Below are 12,950 nucleotides of genomic sequence, written 5' to 3'. Positions count from 1 at the left end.
CCACCATGGACCTTGTCATTTGGAAAAAGCCGGCACTCCTGATGTCAACGATGTCGTTAATGGCATCACCTGCTGTGGCCTGTGCTTAAGGCTGGAGCTCATTTTGTGCACATAAGATTTGGGCCTCGACAGAAAGCAGCGTTTAGCTACATGGGATACATTTTTAGAAGACAAAAGCAGTTTAAAGATGCCTCGTCAGGCATCCGTACATCTTCATACGTGGAGCTCAGCAAATGGGGACATGCTCACCGTCCTCAGTCATCTTAAACGTTTTAAGGCTCCAAAAACAAAACCGTCAGTCAGCCGCCCCCTCGTGAATCATGCTGGTTTAAACCCTCCTTTGGGATAAAGGCTGCCACCCTGATTCTACTTTAAGAACCAGTAAATAAAAGAAGACTGGTATTTTTTTTTTCTCCCAGTGACAATAAAATGATTGCCGGGTATCCAGCCCTATTCTGCTGCGCCTGAGTCTAAACTCCAGCCCTGTGTTGCTGCCTGGCATTGATGAAGTGCAATCCCCACTCAGGGAGTTTCAGGGTTATTTTTAGCTTTATCTATCAGACAGGAATGAAGCCTCCTTTATTGTTCCTGTAGGCAGCTGAGTCTTCCCTGCATCTCCTCTAAACACAAAGGAGAGCCCTGCTCCGCACCGTACACTCTGCATGCCATGTCTCCTTCTCCTGCTGCAGACGAGAGTCAAGTGTTCTCTAAAACCATCAAATTCTCTCTCAGTACTGCAACTCCACGCAAATATCATTAAAAACAATACAAAGCAGCAGAATACCCTTCAGTTTTGGTCATTTTGTATGGAAATATCCAATATTTTTCTTCTCCTGGTTTTTATTTTACTCAGTCTCGTTCTGGATTTGCTCTTAGCCTGTTCCCATTTCCTTGGCCCCTTGGGTGGGGGGGGTACCGTTACGTTAGCAACACCCCCTGCTCCATTTCCCATCGGCTTATGCTCCACTTAGCTCCCACAAGACGTTTCGGTTGCTTCGCCTTTCACCTTGAGCCATTGTTGTTTGCGGCATTTTCTCTCTCACACACACGACCATGCAAACACATGAGCAAAAGCAACTATAAGCGATGACAGAGGATGCACAGAAAAAGCAGACATTTAGGAGATGAAGTCACGGGACAGCGAGAAGGGAGACGAGACGAGACGAGACGAGACGAGACGAGAAACGGTCTGGAAACCCGTGAGATTCATCAGACGGAGAATATCAATCCATCTCTAACCAACAAGAAATCTTCAACAGTTTAAGTCTGGATTCAGACTGCAAAACATTACATTGCACAACATCTGTGTCATCGTGAGTTTACCCCAACTCCAGATGAGTCAGGAGGATCTAAATCAGCACCAGGCGTTGGGTTAGCTGGCCCTCCGCCTGGACAGCCAATGAACGAAAGAGACGCCGCCACAGAAAGTAAACAGAGGAGGGTTGGTGTACTCACTGGTGAGCGCCTTCTCGTAGCTCTTCGCCATGGCTATGAAGTTGCGTAGGCACGGGTTGAACTGCTCCATGATGTTCTGCAAAGAGGAGCGGGGACAAACAAAAAGATCTGGTTAGCCTGGGACGGAGACGACGCAAATCTGACATGAGCTACAGTGACCCAGCAGCACTCCGCCTGTTTTTCTGGGGCACGAACACAGAGTCTTCTACAAATCAGCTGAGCCAACCGGCAGGAAGAGCAGCGCAGGAAGGACTCGTTTCAAGAAGCCCAAATCCAGCGAGACCGAATAAAGGACGGAACAAGAGCACGAGTGACTGAGGGATTTTTGTGTCTGTGTGTGAATATTAGTGTGTGTGTGTGTGGATCGGTCCCTCACACCTCCCCTGCTGTATCCATTTTAAATAAAACCTGATTTTGGCTGCAGACTCTGAGCTCAGCGGCAGATCTGGACCTGCTGCAGCTTCTCCTCACTCTGGCACAAACCTATGGTCAAGAGGCTATTTTTGAAAAAGGATAATTTCACCAAAATGACAGTCGTGACTTTCACCAAAGGTCATTACCGCTCACAAATAGTTGCAGTTCTGCTAAAAAGTTTTAAACCAACACTAAGATTTCATTGCACATTTCTGCCACACAGCCAGACGTTTTTATTGATATTGAGTGAGCCGAACTTTCAGGAGGTTTTCCAAAGTTTTCTTTAGGATTTCTAGCTTCTTTTTCATATCTTCTGTCCAAGAAGAGCATAAGAGAATACAATGCTCAACAAATAATCTGTTATGTTCCTTCCTGCCCCTCTTTTTAAAGAAATGCCAAGAGAGATGAGTCACCTTTTAGTTTTTCCAACGCCCGGGCTGGTGTTCAGCAGGATTTAGATTCGCCGTCTGTGTATCACAGCTCATTTAAATGGCTGAATTACCTCTTCAATGTGTCATCACACTGTGCAGAGGCCTGGTAATGAGCCATTGACTTGATTAAGATGCACTGAGTCAGGGCAACACCTGAAACATGCAGGATGGGGGCCCTTGAGGACTGGCTTTGGACAACACTGCCTCAGAGAGCCCAGAGAACTGCTGATCAAGATGGTTTTGAAAGGTTAAAAGGATTTTTGGTTGCTTGGGAACAACACACAAAGAAATACGGAGGACTCGAGAATCAAGAACTGATGTGCACGACTAGATACAAAAGCTTTCAGTGGCAAATCAGAAAAGCTAGGAAAATTCTGGGTTGCAGCTTGAAAACCGTGAACAAGTTGTCCTCATGCATTTCAAGACACACAAACCTTAGGACCTCATCTTTCTGCCTCTCACTTCCAGAGCCGTCTGTCAGAAAGCACAAACGTCAAGCACAGAGGCCTGAAGGCTCGTTAAAAACAGAGGAATCCGTCAAAAAGAAAAGTCTAATGAGTCTTACTGTTCATCAATCTCTGGCTTCTCTCTGCTTCCGAGACGCCCTTTAACCTCTGCAGCCTTTCCAACAAGGCCAAGCAATTTGAGAAGATTCATCTCCCTGTCAGACTTCACTGTGAGTCTCAAGTTCTTTTACAGATGCAGCTCTGGTTTACAGCAAAGCAAAACAAAGGGAATCAGCCATTATCAGAGGAACTAAGACGCAGCTAGAAAGTTTAGAGTGTCTAGTAAAGTTTTGAAATGTCATTACAGTTCAAGCTAGATAAGATTTAAGTGCCATCTATACACAAAGGTAAAGTATATTAAAAGTGCCATGTTAGGGTGCGTACTCAAAGTGGAAACCAAATATGAAGTAAGAGGGCTTTTGTCAGCAACTTTTCAAGTGAAAAGACATTTTCGATTTGAAAAAAGTAAAAAAAAAGACAAAGAACAAAAAGGAGGACAGGAAAGAATAACGAAGCAGATGGAGGGAAGGACACATCTGAGGCAGACGGACATTTGTTCATGGCTGCTCGCAGCTCGGGATGCCTGCTAATGCCCGGTGGCTGACGCACAACAGTCACCTTGGCGCACAAACTCCATCAACTCCAAAAAAGGAAGTAAGAAGTAGGACAGCGTGACACTGGAGTACAGAAAAAAAAAAAAAAAAAGAGAAAACAGGAATCTTAATGGAAGTTCAGTTTGAAACGGTGAAGTAGAGCGGGACATGAAGTGAAACGAACAGAAGCTTCTGTGGCATTCTTTGTGTAAAGCTGAACACGTGTTCAAAGCACAGGACCAGATCCAGTGATCTATAAGTCCATGAGATGAATGTCGTTTCATTTTGAAGTCACAATCACAAAAACAGAGAAAGATGGACAAATAAACGGCTCCATTTATACCCCAGTTCCTCCCGCTCGTTCCCAGCTCTTGTTGCGTAAGGCGTCGGCTCCAGACCAAAGTGACACTGTGAAAGTGCATCAGCTCCGGCGATCATCACCCTGATGTACCGCTGCCTGGAACGCGCGGAGAGAGGCGCTCCATAAAGGAAAACAGAAGACGGAGAGCAGCCCAGCGCTCATCGTGTGCTCACAGAAAAAACACCGGGGCTGGGTTTGTTTGTGTTGAGTGATTGAGTGATGGGTGAATCATGTGCTAACTGTCAGACACGTCCACCTTTATGTGTCACATTCTGGGTGATCTGTGAAAATAAAAAAATGTGTTTTTGGGATCCTTTGTCTTTCGATTGAGCTAAAAAAAAAAAATAGAATTCACCAGCAGAGAATTTTCCACACAGACAATGAAGACGAGGCAAACACTGTGAATAGCTTCTTGATTAACTTAATGAGTGCATGGATAAACATTTTCCTCATTTATGAACCCTTCTAAATATGTAAAAACTGATTAAAACTTTCTGAATAAAGAAAGAAGTTGCATTTCCTATCTTGATCTTTTACCAAAATGTTGCTATAAAAATCACAACCAAACCAAAAACTTAACTCAGTTCTGAAATTATGAACTCATGAACAATTATCAAATCTAAAAGGAGTTCATATATACGTGGCACTTTATTCATGCCACTTTCGCAGGCTTTTAAAGTTTTTTTTTGTTTGTTTTTTATGATTTTACCAATTTATCTTTACAGGAGAAACTGGCATAGAATAACTCAGGGCCCATGATTTTCTATATCATACATTTCTTTTCTTACCCACAATTTTTCTGCTTGTTGAAACAGGAAAATTTCCACAATGAAAATGCTAAGAACAGCAAGATACTGACTACACATCGTCAGTCCAAGAACCCCACTTGAAAATATATGAACTAGCTTGTTATTATTTTGCAAAAGGAAAGCAAAAGTGGTGCCAGCTATACTAGAAACCCTGAATGTTAAATTCTTACACAATAGAACAAAATGATTGATGGCTTTTCCTTTCTATGCTTAATTTTATTGGAAGAGCCGTAAATAAACTGACGTTAGCAAACAGACTAAAACTGAATAACTATCGTACTAGTTTAGATAACCAAATTGATAATTTAGTGAGTCTAGACAAGAAACACACCCATATCTAGATCTCATCAGACGGCGCTCACATGTGTTTTTTGTTTTTTAGGGCTGGGTTTAATAGGTTTATTTCCGTGTTTGGTGCACATTTAATCCACAATGAGTCAGTTGTTGTTCCTTAAGCAGCAGAGACGGGAGCTGATTAGCATTTCTCTGAATAAAGGACCACATTTTACCGAGTGGACGGGAAATAAGAGGGATTACAGAACAGCTTGACGTTTTTCAGCCATTAGTTTCAGTCATATGTCAGCAAACGAATGCTGCAACTGAAAACACTGGTTTTCTTTTCACGTTGCAGCAACAAAATGTTGTAACTCCATCTTTGACCCAAATTAATTGAACCTGGAACATAATCACAGAATATATATGGAATTGAATCAGTTTTCTGAGGCGAAGCGGAGGTTTCCCCGATTTCAAACAGGTTGTGAAAACACAGTTTACTGCTTTCAGGGTCAACAAGGCAGCATTTTTAATGCTCATGTTCCTAATCAGGAGCAGGTTAACTACTGCAATGACACTAATGATGGAACATTTGGAAAATGTACCATGAAGCGAATAATTACTCCCGCGGCCGGAAGAGCTGCGCCATGCAAATAATCGACTCAAGAGGGGGAAAAATGGAAGTAACCTTTGAGAGGAGCAATTTGTGATGACAGAAGATTAAATATATTGACATTTAGCATTTTTAAAGGAGGAAACAGACATTTTAAAGACTAAAGTGTTAGACTTAAAGGACGAGCTGACAGCATCTGTTTAGCAAGTTTTTACAAGTCAGGCGACAGAAAGCAATTAAACCCATTAAAGGCAAAACGAAAGGTAAGGTTTATTTGAGATCACTTTGCCTCGGTGTTTGTGGAGGGGTCACATGATCAATCTCAGCTACATTAAATATTCATCTTCATTAAAAGGACAGGTTTGTTCTGGAAACACGTTGCTGTTGCTTACAAAACAGCTCTGGACCTTCAATCCGCTTTAAAATCTTATTCCAGGTCTACAGAACTCTGCAGGTTGATGCACAGAACATTTTCCATGTTTATTACTTTGCATCTGAAAGTGGTTTGTAGTTCCACTCCGCAACCTTGTAAAAAGATGTCCTTAGTGAAGAAGGTGACACTGACAGAAAATTAATGTAAAATTACTGCTCTGACTTTGAAGAGCAGCTAGAGTCATACCTTTAAGAGCGGAAGAAGTTGCAGGAAGCCCACCACCTTCTCGCAGGAAACAGTCAAACCAAACATTCACCTCAGCCTGCAGCAGCAGTTTGACTATATCAAAGTTTCTCAATGAAAGCGTTCTTCACCTTCAAGGGCTATTTGGTCTTTTAGGCACCATGTCAGATCTCCAGTTTCCTGCATCTGAAGCCGTTCCTCCTCAATGTTTTAAAGAACTCTTCAAAACATTTCCTGGCATAAACTAATCATATGGGTGGCAACGCAGAGCTTATTATTCATCATTAGAAAAGGTGAACCATTTCAAGCACATCGGCGACCGCCAAGGAGGGGTAATATGTGGAGAAACAGAACAAGCCCTCAGCTTCAAGGTTAACAGATCTATCAGAGCGGCATGGAGACCACGTCCCATGAAAGATGTGGACCAGAGCCAGAGGTTATAGAAGCCATTTAAAATATGACAAGAGCAGAATGGAGCCGACGTCTCTTTAAAGTGAGTAAAGAGAAAGGCTGTGCTGGAATCAAAAATCCACTTTCACCAACTGAGGTACAAGAGTGCAAAAAAAAGCCCAAAAAACTTCTGAAACAAAGCAATAAAAATATGTAGAAAGTAACATCTTAAAAAGTCTTAAATTAATGTATCTAAACTTAAGACCTTAAAATGTCTTTTTTTTAAGTAAGTTTTGTACTTTAAATTCTGTCTCAGCAGGACTATTTAATCTCATATTCTAAGTGGGCTTTTTTCTCATGGGACTTTTCTGTCATGCAAAAGTTTGAGTCGCACTCCGACATCTTTATTGCGGTCTGTGACTCGAGACAGTTTAGGCTGCCGCTAACTAGCTGCTAAAATAACCTAGCGACACAGCTAGCTACGTAGCAAGTGGGCTGGACAATGTTTGCACATTTCTCTGGATACAGAAATCTTAAATTCCAGACATGATGATCTTAAAAAGTCTTACATTTGAGTTGGTGAAACCTGCATAAACCCTGTAGTAAAAGCAAAGAATCCATTGGGAATTTGTTGCAGATTTTGGGTGGAGAAGGTGCAAAAGGAGTGAGAAATAAATCTGCCAATGATAGATGAAGGGAGGAGACATAAAGGAGGCAGAGGAAGGGAAATGCTTAAAGTGTTATTGACTCTGCAGGCATTAGAACACCAGTACAATTGTGTAAGTGCATCTACTCCAGCAAAGCCATCCATTACTTCCTTCCCACACAGGTGAGCAGAACCGTATCGAAACACTTCAGACAAAAACAAACCGAAAAGCGCTGAGAACATCGTGACCCAGCTGGCTCCGGGAAAGGCAGTGTGCGTTGGAGCGCGTGGCGGTTGGAGGCAGGAGACTCGTGCGTGGGCTGAGTCAGAACCTACAGAAAGAGCAGTAGGCTTGCATCATGTCGGGGCGTAAATTACTGCAATGCCAAGGCAGCCATGTGGCACCATTAGGACCTGCTGCGCCGCTCGCTGACAAACAGATTAACCAGCGAGTGGAGAGCCGGCAACCCCACTGAGGTGGGAGGGAGAGGCTGGGCCAGGTGGAGGCAAAAAAAAAAGAAGGAAAAAAAAAAGAGTTTAAAAACACTTTACATAAAACCCATTAAGAACCAACACAACATTTGAAGACCTGTTTTTAATTCTGCCTTTTTGGGGGTTTTTATAAATCCTGACAGTTTATTCTCAAAAAGGTTTTTTCAATTTCTGCCTGCCAAGCTGAAAAAATAATTTTGCTGCCGTTTCACCCCTCTCCTAGATGTAACTAGTTTGAAACGAGGTTTAAATATCAGAATGTGCATCACATCAAGCAATTTTAGGAAAGCTTGGTCTATACAAAACCCAGCTTATCAATGATCTTCTTCACCAGAATGCCTGATTTTAATTAATTACAGTCTTGGCACAACAAGCTCCACAGGTGTGGTTTCATTTGATGTAGGCAGACAAATTTGTGCAGCAACTTTTTAGGGGTCCCTGAGGTCCAGAGAAAAGGCGTGACTGAATGGAAGAAGAAATATTTCTGCGGCTCAAAGTAAAAGTTGTCTGCTTTTTTTATCTCTTTGCGGCCTTTAATCTGAGCAGAATATGGTCAAAATCCACATGAATCGGCTTAAAAGAAAATCTGTAAGACTGACTTTTTTAGAAGACTTTTAAAAGTGGTCAAATTGGAGGGTAAAAATTCCACTTTTTTAATTGAAATTTGACCAAGATGAAATACTGATTTGAATTGAGGCGTTTAAAATCCTTCATTAAGAAGAGAAAAATAAATAGATAAATAAATAAAAAAAATAGCACAGAGACCAGAGTTTGCACATTTCCTGTCAGCTGGCTGCTCCTTCAGTTCACTTACAGAAAAACAGATTTTTATATAATTAGTCTGTCTCATGTCCAGATAAGCGGGAGAAGATGGATGGATAGTTATTCTGTTCACCTGACATCTACTAACAAGTGTTGTGGCTACTGATTTTACATGCATCAATCTCAAAAAGACAGTAATTGTTTATTGCATGTAATATACAGTGGGGTTTAATTGATGCTTTTCTGCTTTAGATTCTGGCCTTTAGTACCAACATGAGTATGATTTTCACATTTATATTGCACGTAGATCAAAAACAAATACATTTTCTAATTTCAGGAACAAAGAACTGAAAACTGAAAGTGCAGGAAGACTCATGCGGCCATGATATCTGCAGCATGTAAACCGATCGGTGAAAGTTACCCAGGTGTTGATCATGTTTTGTGATGAAAAGGTTAAAAGAGATTAAAAATAAAACATAAGAACCCGCAAGAATTACAAAAAGTTGATGGCAGCAGAAGGTCACCTTGACTTTTGAGCTGAGGCCAAACACAACCCAGCGCTGTGTGAATCCCCCACCACCCATTGCTTCTATGGTGACAAAAAAAGATAAAAATGACCTTTTCTGTGAATGTGAGAGAGAGACGCACCAGTCCTCTGCTCCATCACTGTGCTCTCATCCCTCAGCTGGTGTACAAACATGCATCCATCATCATGTAGAAGCCGTCTATCGTCACTACACAAAGTCATCCTTCTATCCAAAATGTGTCAGATGCTGATCACTAGAACCCACAAATGGTAAGAAAATTAAAATAAATAAACTACATGTAAGTTTGGGTTTTTCTGCATCTACAAGGGGGCACCCAACAGTTTCCAGAATGACGCTGCTGCATGCGCAGTTTTCGTAGTACACGATTCTGCCGCTGGTTATTTGCTCAAAAACGCCTTCTCAATCAGTGTGCCAAGCGGCGTTGATGTGGAAGGTTTCGTCTGCCCGCAGTGAATTTTCTTGGAAGAGCCGTTTTGTCCAGCCGTCGTTTTTCTTCGTGGAGAAGTTTTATGAGCAGCGCGCGGCTGTGAAGTTTTGCTTCCTGCTAGGGAAAAAAGCGGTTGGTCGTCAATTGACATTTCACCATTTTTAAAGCGGGTGAACCACGAGAAAAACTTGAGCTTGACACATAGCGTCATCCTTGTAAGCGGCAAACAAGTTAAATGTGTTCTGTTCTTTTACCAACTAGAAAGAAGTCCTACAACCACTAAAATCTGACGTTACTCCATCGTTTTTGTGCATTTCATGAAGGGGGAAGTTGTGCTCATGTCTTCTTTGTAAGTTTTCATGTCAGTTGTTCTTGGTGCAGCGCCACCACAGGCGAGGGGATGAACAGGTTTTGGATTATTTGAAACTGTGCAGCACGCCAGCTGAAAATGTAACAAATGTCTCCATTTTGTTCCCAAGAGAACCAGCCCTACCGGACCATCAGGTGTAAAAACAAACTTTAATTTAAGACAACCTTGAAAACTAACAATTGGAGAAGCAGGCTCCATTTTAACACTGGAAGCTGCTGAAATCCACACAGATTCTGTGCAAACCACAAACTAGCAAAGCTGCTAGAGAAATACCCCACAGATATTTCATTCTACTAATAACCATCGTGTTAATTTGGTCAGGATTTCCACATGGACTGCACAATTTTACATGAGAATATTTCCTTATGCGAGATTAAGGAACTATTAGGACTCCTCAGACTTTAAATGACAGTATAGCATTATGTCCTGTAATGCTAGGCTGCTGTCGCCCTTTATTGCGTTTCAGGAAATGGACATTATTTCCCTCTGCTCAGCCACTGTGACAATCTGTGTGCAAAAGCTGCACTGCTTCAGCAGCCTCAGGAGATGAGAATTCAGTATCTATCCGCTCCGTGTGTGTGTGTGTGTGTGTGTGTGTGTGCAGGCAGCCAATTTCCCTCTCAGATGAGCCCTTATCAGAGAGCAGCGCCCCCTATTCCACAGATGCAGCTTCTGTAGGAGACAGGAAGGAGGGGGGCACTTCCGCTGCCATATATGGATGTGCTGGAATCCCCCCCTCCCCACCTCCGCCAACACACCCCACCTGTGCCGTGACAGGGCAGCCCATTTTTATTCACCTCACGCGCCGCTCTGAAGGCTGGCGGGGGCGGATCGAGAGAGGCGAGAACGAGAAGGGTGGGAGTCTCCCCGTCAACGTCACCGCCATCCCATTCACTCCAGCCTCATTCTCATTTTACACACGTACACGTGAATGAAGGTGCGTCCACGCAGAGGCACGCCGTTTCTATAATATCTGCACATGTGCAAAGGCAGGATGAACATCGGAGACTGCAGGACAAAGTGTTCGTCAGAAAACTGCAGAGAAAAGAGTGCATTCCTGTTTTTCACGGTGACGCACCACGCTCAGTTCGAAAACACTGCAGTTTGCCTCTTAGGGCTTTCCTACTCACTGCCGGTCTAAAAAGACAGGAGCTCCGCACCTTCCCCTCCTCGCCCTGCTTTCATTCAGCTTCAAGAGCCGTCCAAGTAACTTTCCTTTCATCCTCCGCCAACCTCCCGCAAACCCAGCAGCATCCACCTCTTCCTCTCACCCTCCCACCGGCTCGAGTTTGATAAGCGCTTCGCTAAAGGCTGCCGACGTGCTGCACAAACGCTGCAGATGTGAGCACTTGGTGTGTGTGTGTACGTGCGTAGGGCGCAGGAAGGCTGTCGGTCAGTGAAATCTTAATGACAGCACATCTGTGAAGGGCTGCTGCCTCCAGAACGCCAGAAAGGCGAGTTGGTACATTTTGTTCCTTGCGCCTCGTGTCTTCTGACAAATGATGGGCTAAACGTTACAATATTTCACAGCTGGAGCCCCTTTAGAAACAAACCGCACCGAAAGGGAGGACAGAGATCCAATAGAAACATGCAAAGTATTAGGGAAAAGAAAGAAAGAAAAAAAAAAAGAGTGGAAAGTTGCACCCGTAACAACTACACACGACATCGCTACAGATATACTGTAAAGGGATACAAAAACATAACTTTCAAAACTGCTAAAATGTTCCTTCATATTGTTTCAGGGCTGTCCCGAGTGACTCCTGTCCAAAAATCCTCCACATTAAAAGGCAATTTATTAGCAAACAGTTCCAGGGTAGATTAAACCTTTGAACTAAATTACTAGAGGTGGATTATTTTAAGCTCAACACAGCTTCCTGGTGCAATTTTCTACACCGGGAGGATTCATTAATGTGATAGGAAAAAAATATTAACCAGGAATAACAGACCGGACCTTTTCCAGGCTTCAGTCTGGTGCGTTGATGTCAACCAACCTCTTTTCCGACGGACAGTTTCGTTCAGAGATTGCAGCATCCATTTGATTTGTTGTTTCAATTGTTTTGTTTATTTTTGGATATTGAACGCGTCTTCCAGTTCTAGTGTTAAATTTTCCTTAGAAATTAAAGCTTATTGGTCTTTGGGAGGGTGTACTTCCATTATTAATAATATATTACATTAAAATAGTCTCGAAAACAACAATATTATCATTTATCGCAATAATTTCTGGGACAATTTGGTATCGTGACAGTTCCCCAAACAGGCCTGCAAAAAGGCATTAAAGCAATAACAGAAACTTAAATCTTCAAACTTTTCTTTTACAGTCAATAGTCATCCATCTAAAAAAAAATAAAATAAAATAAAACGCTGGAAGGAGAGTGACCTAAAAAAATCATTAAATATTTCATTTGATTCCATGTCATCTGAGAGCAATGCTTCATGTTTCCTCCGCTTGCATAACCCAAGCATATTCCCCACATCGCAGAGCATCATCGCAGAGCGTCACCGTGATGCTCGCACGCTGCCGCCGTCCAAAGATCAGCGACGAAGCTCAAAGCTGGAACACACCCTGGAGCCCCCCACCCCCCGAGTGGGCGGGCACGGGGCTCTCTGCAGGGACAGGAGCACAAAGACGGCCATGACGCTCCGGGCACAGACAACCGAGGAGAAAGCGCCGTAGCTAATCAAGAGAAGAGAGCCCACTGGTTTCAAGCCATTACACTGGAGAAATGTCTGCCTGAGCGGAGCGTTTGGACTAATCGCTGCGCTGCAGATGAGCGCACAGGCTACAGGCTTCACCTCACGCAACCCCAGACAGGAGAGGCTCTCTGCCAGTCGGGGACGCCAGAATACATCTTGTCAGAGCGAAAGACTGTGAAGAAGGATGATGAGGAGGAGGAGGAGGAGGATGATGATGGAGTCCTGTATCAAAAGCTCCTCCCTCCATCCATCAATCTGACGCAGCGCCGGCCCCAACAGATGCCACGGCGCTCACCTGCGGCGCTCTGCCTCAAACAGCAGCTGGCCGAGAGTTTCAGAGCTCCACAACAATATGTGAGGGGGAACAAAGCAAAACAATGAAACAATGAAGCTCCAGAAGCCCTGCTCTGCAGCAGAAGAGGGTCGTTTTTATTGGGAGTGATGCTCTGCTTGTGTGACTTCCAGACGAGAAGCAGGGAGGACGGAGCAGATTGTGCTTGCATGACTGTGGGGATAAAGTGTTCAGTAGAATTACTCACACACACACACA

General features: G+C 43.3%; 1 protein-coding gene across 12 annotated transcripts in view; it reads right to left on the bottom strand.

Moving 5' to 3' along the window:
* LOC103481851 (BAR/IMD domain-containing adapter protein 2-like) overlaps positions 1-12,950 on the bottom strand; it is a 63,433-nt gene that overhangs the window by 46,188 nt on the left and 4,295 nt on the right. For all 12 annotated transcript variants that reach the window (XM_081600417.1, XM_081600418.1, XM_008437623.3 and 9 more), the window contains exon 2: positions 1,456-1,531. In XM_081600417.1, coding sequence (XP_081456543.1) covers positions 1,456-1,531 — 76 coding nt within the window. The remainder of the gene's footprint in view (positions 1-1,455; positions 1,532-12,950) is intronic.

Source organism: Poecilia reticulata, chromosome 19 (assembly GCF_904066995.2).
Source record: "Poecilia reticulata chromosome 19, P_reticulata-male-v2, whole genome shotgun sequence".
In the NCBI taxonomy this organism is placed as follows: Eukaryota; Metazoa; Chordata; class Actinopteri; order Cyprinodontiformes; family Poeciliidae; genus Poecilia; species Poecilia reticulata.
Note: the sequence above shows the minus strand (reverse complement) of the source record. Positions and strands in the feature narration are given on the sequence as shown.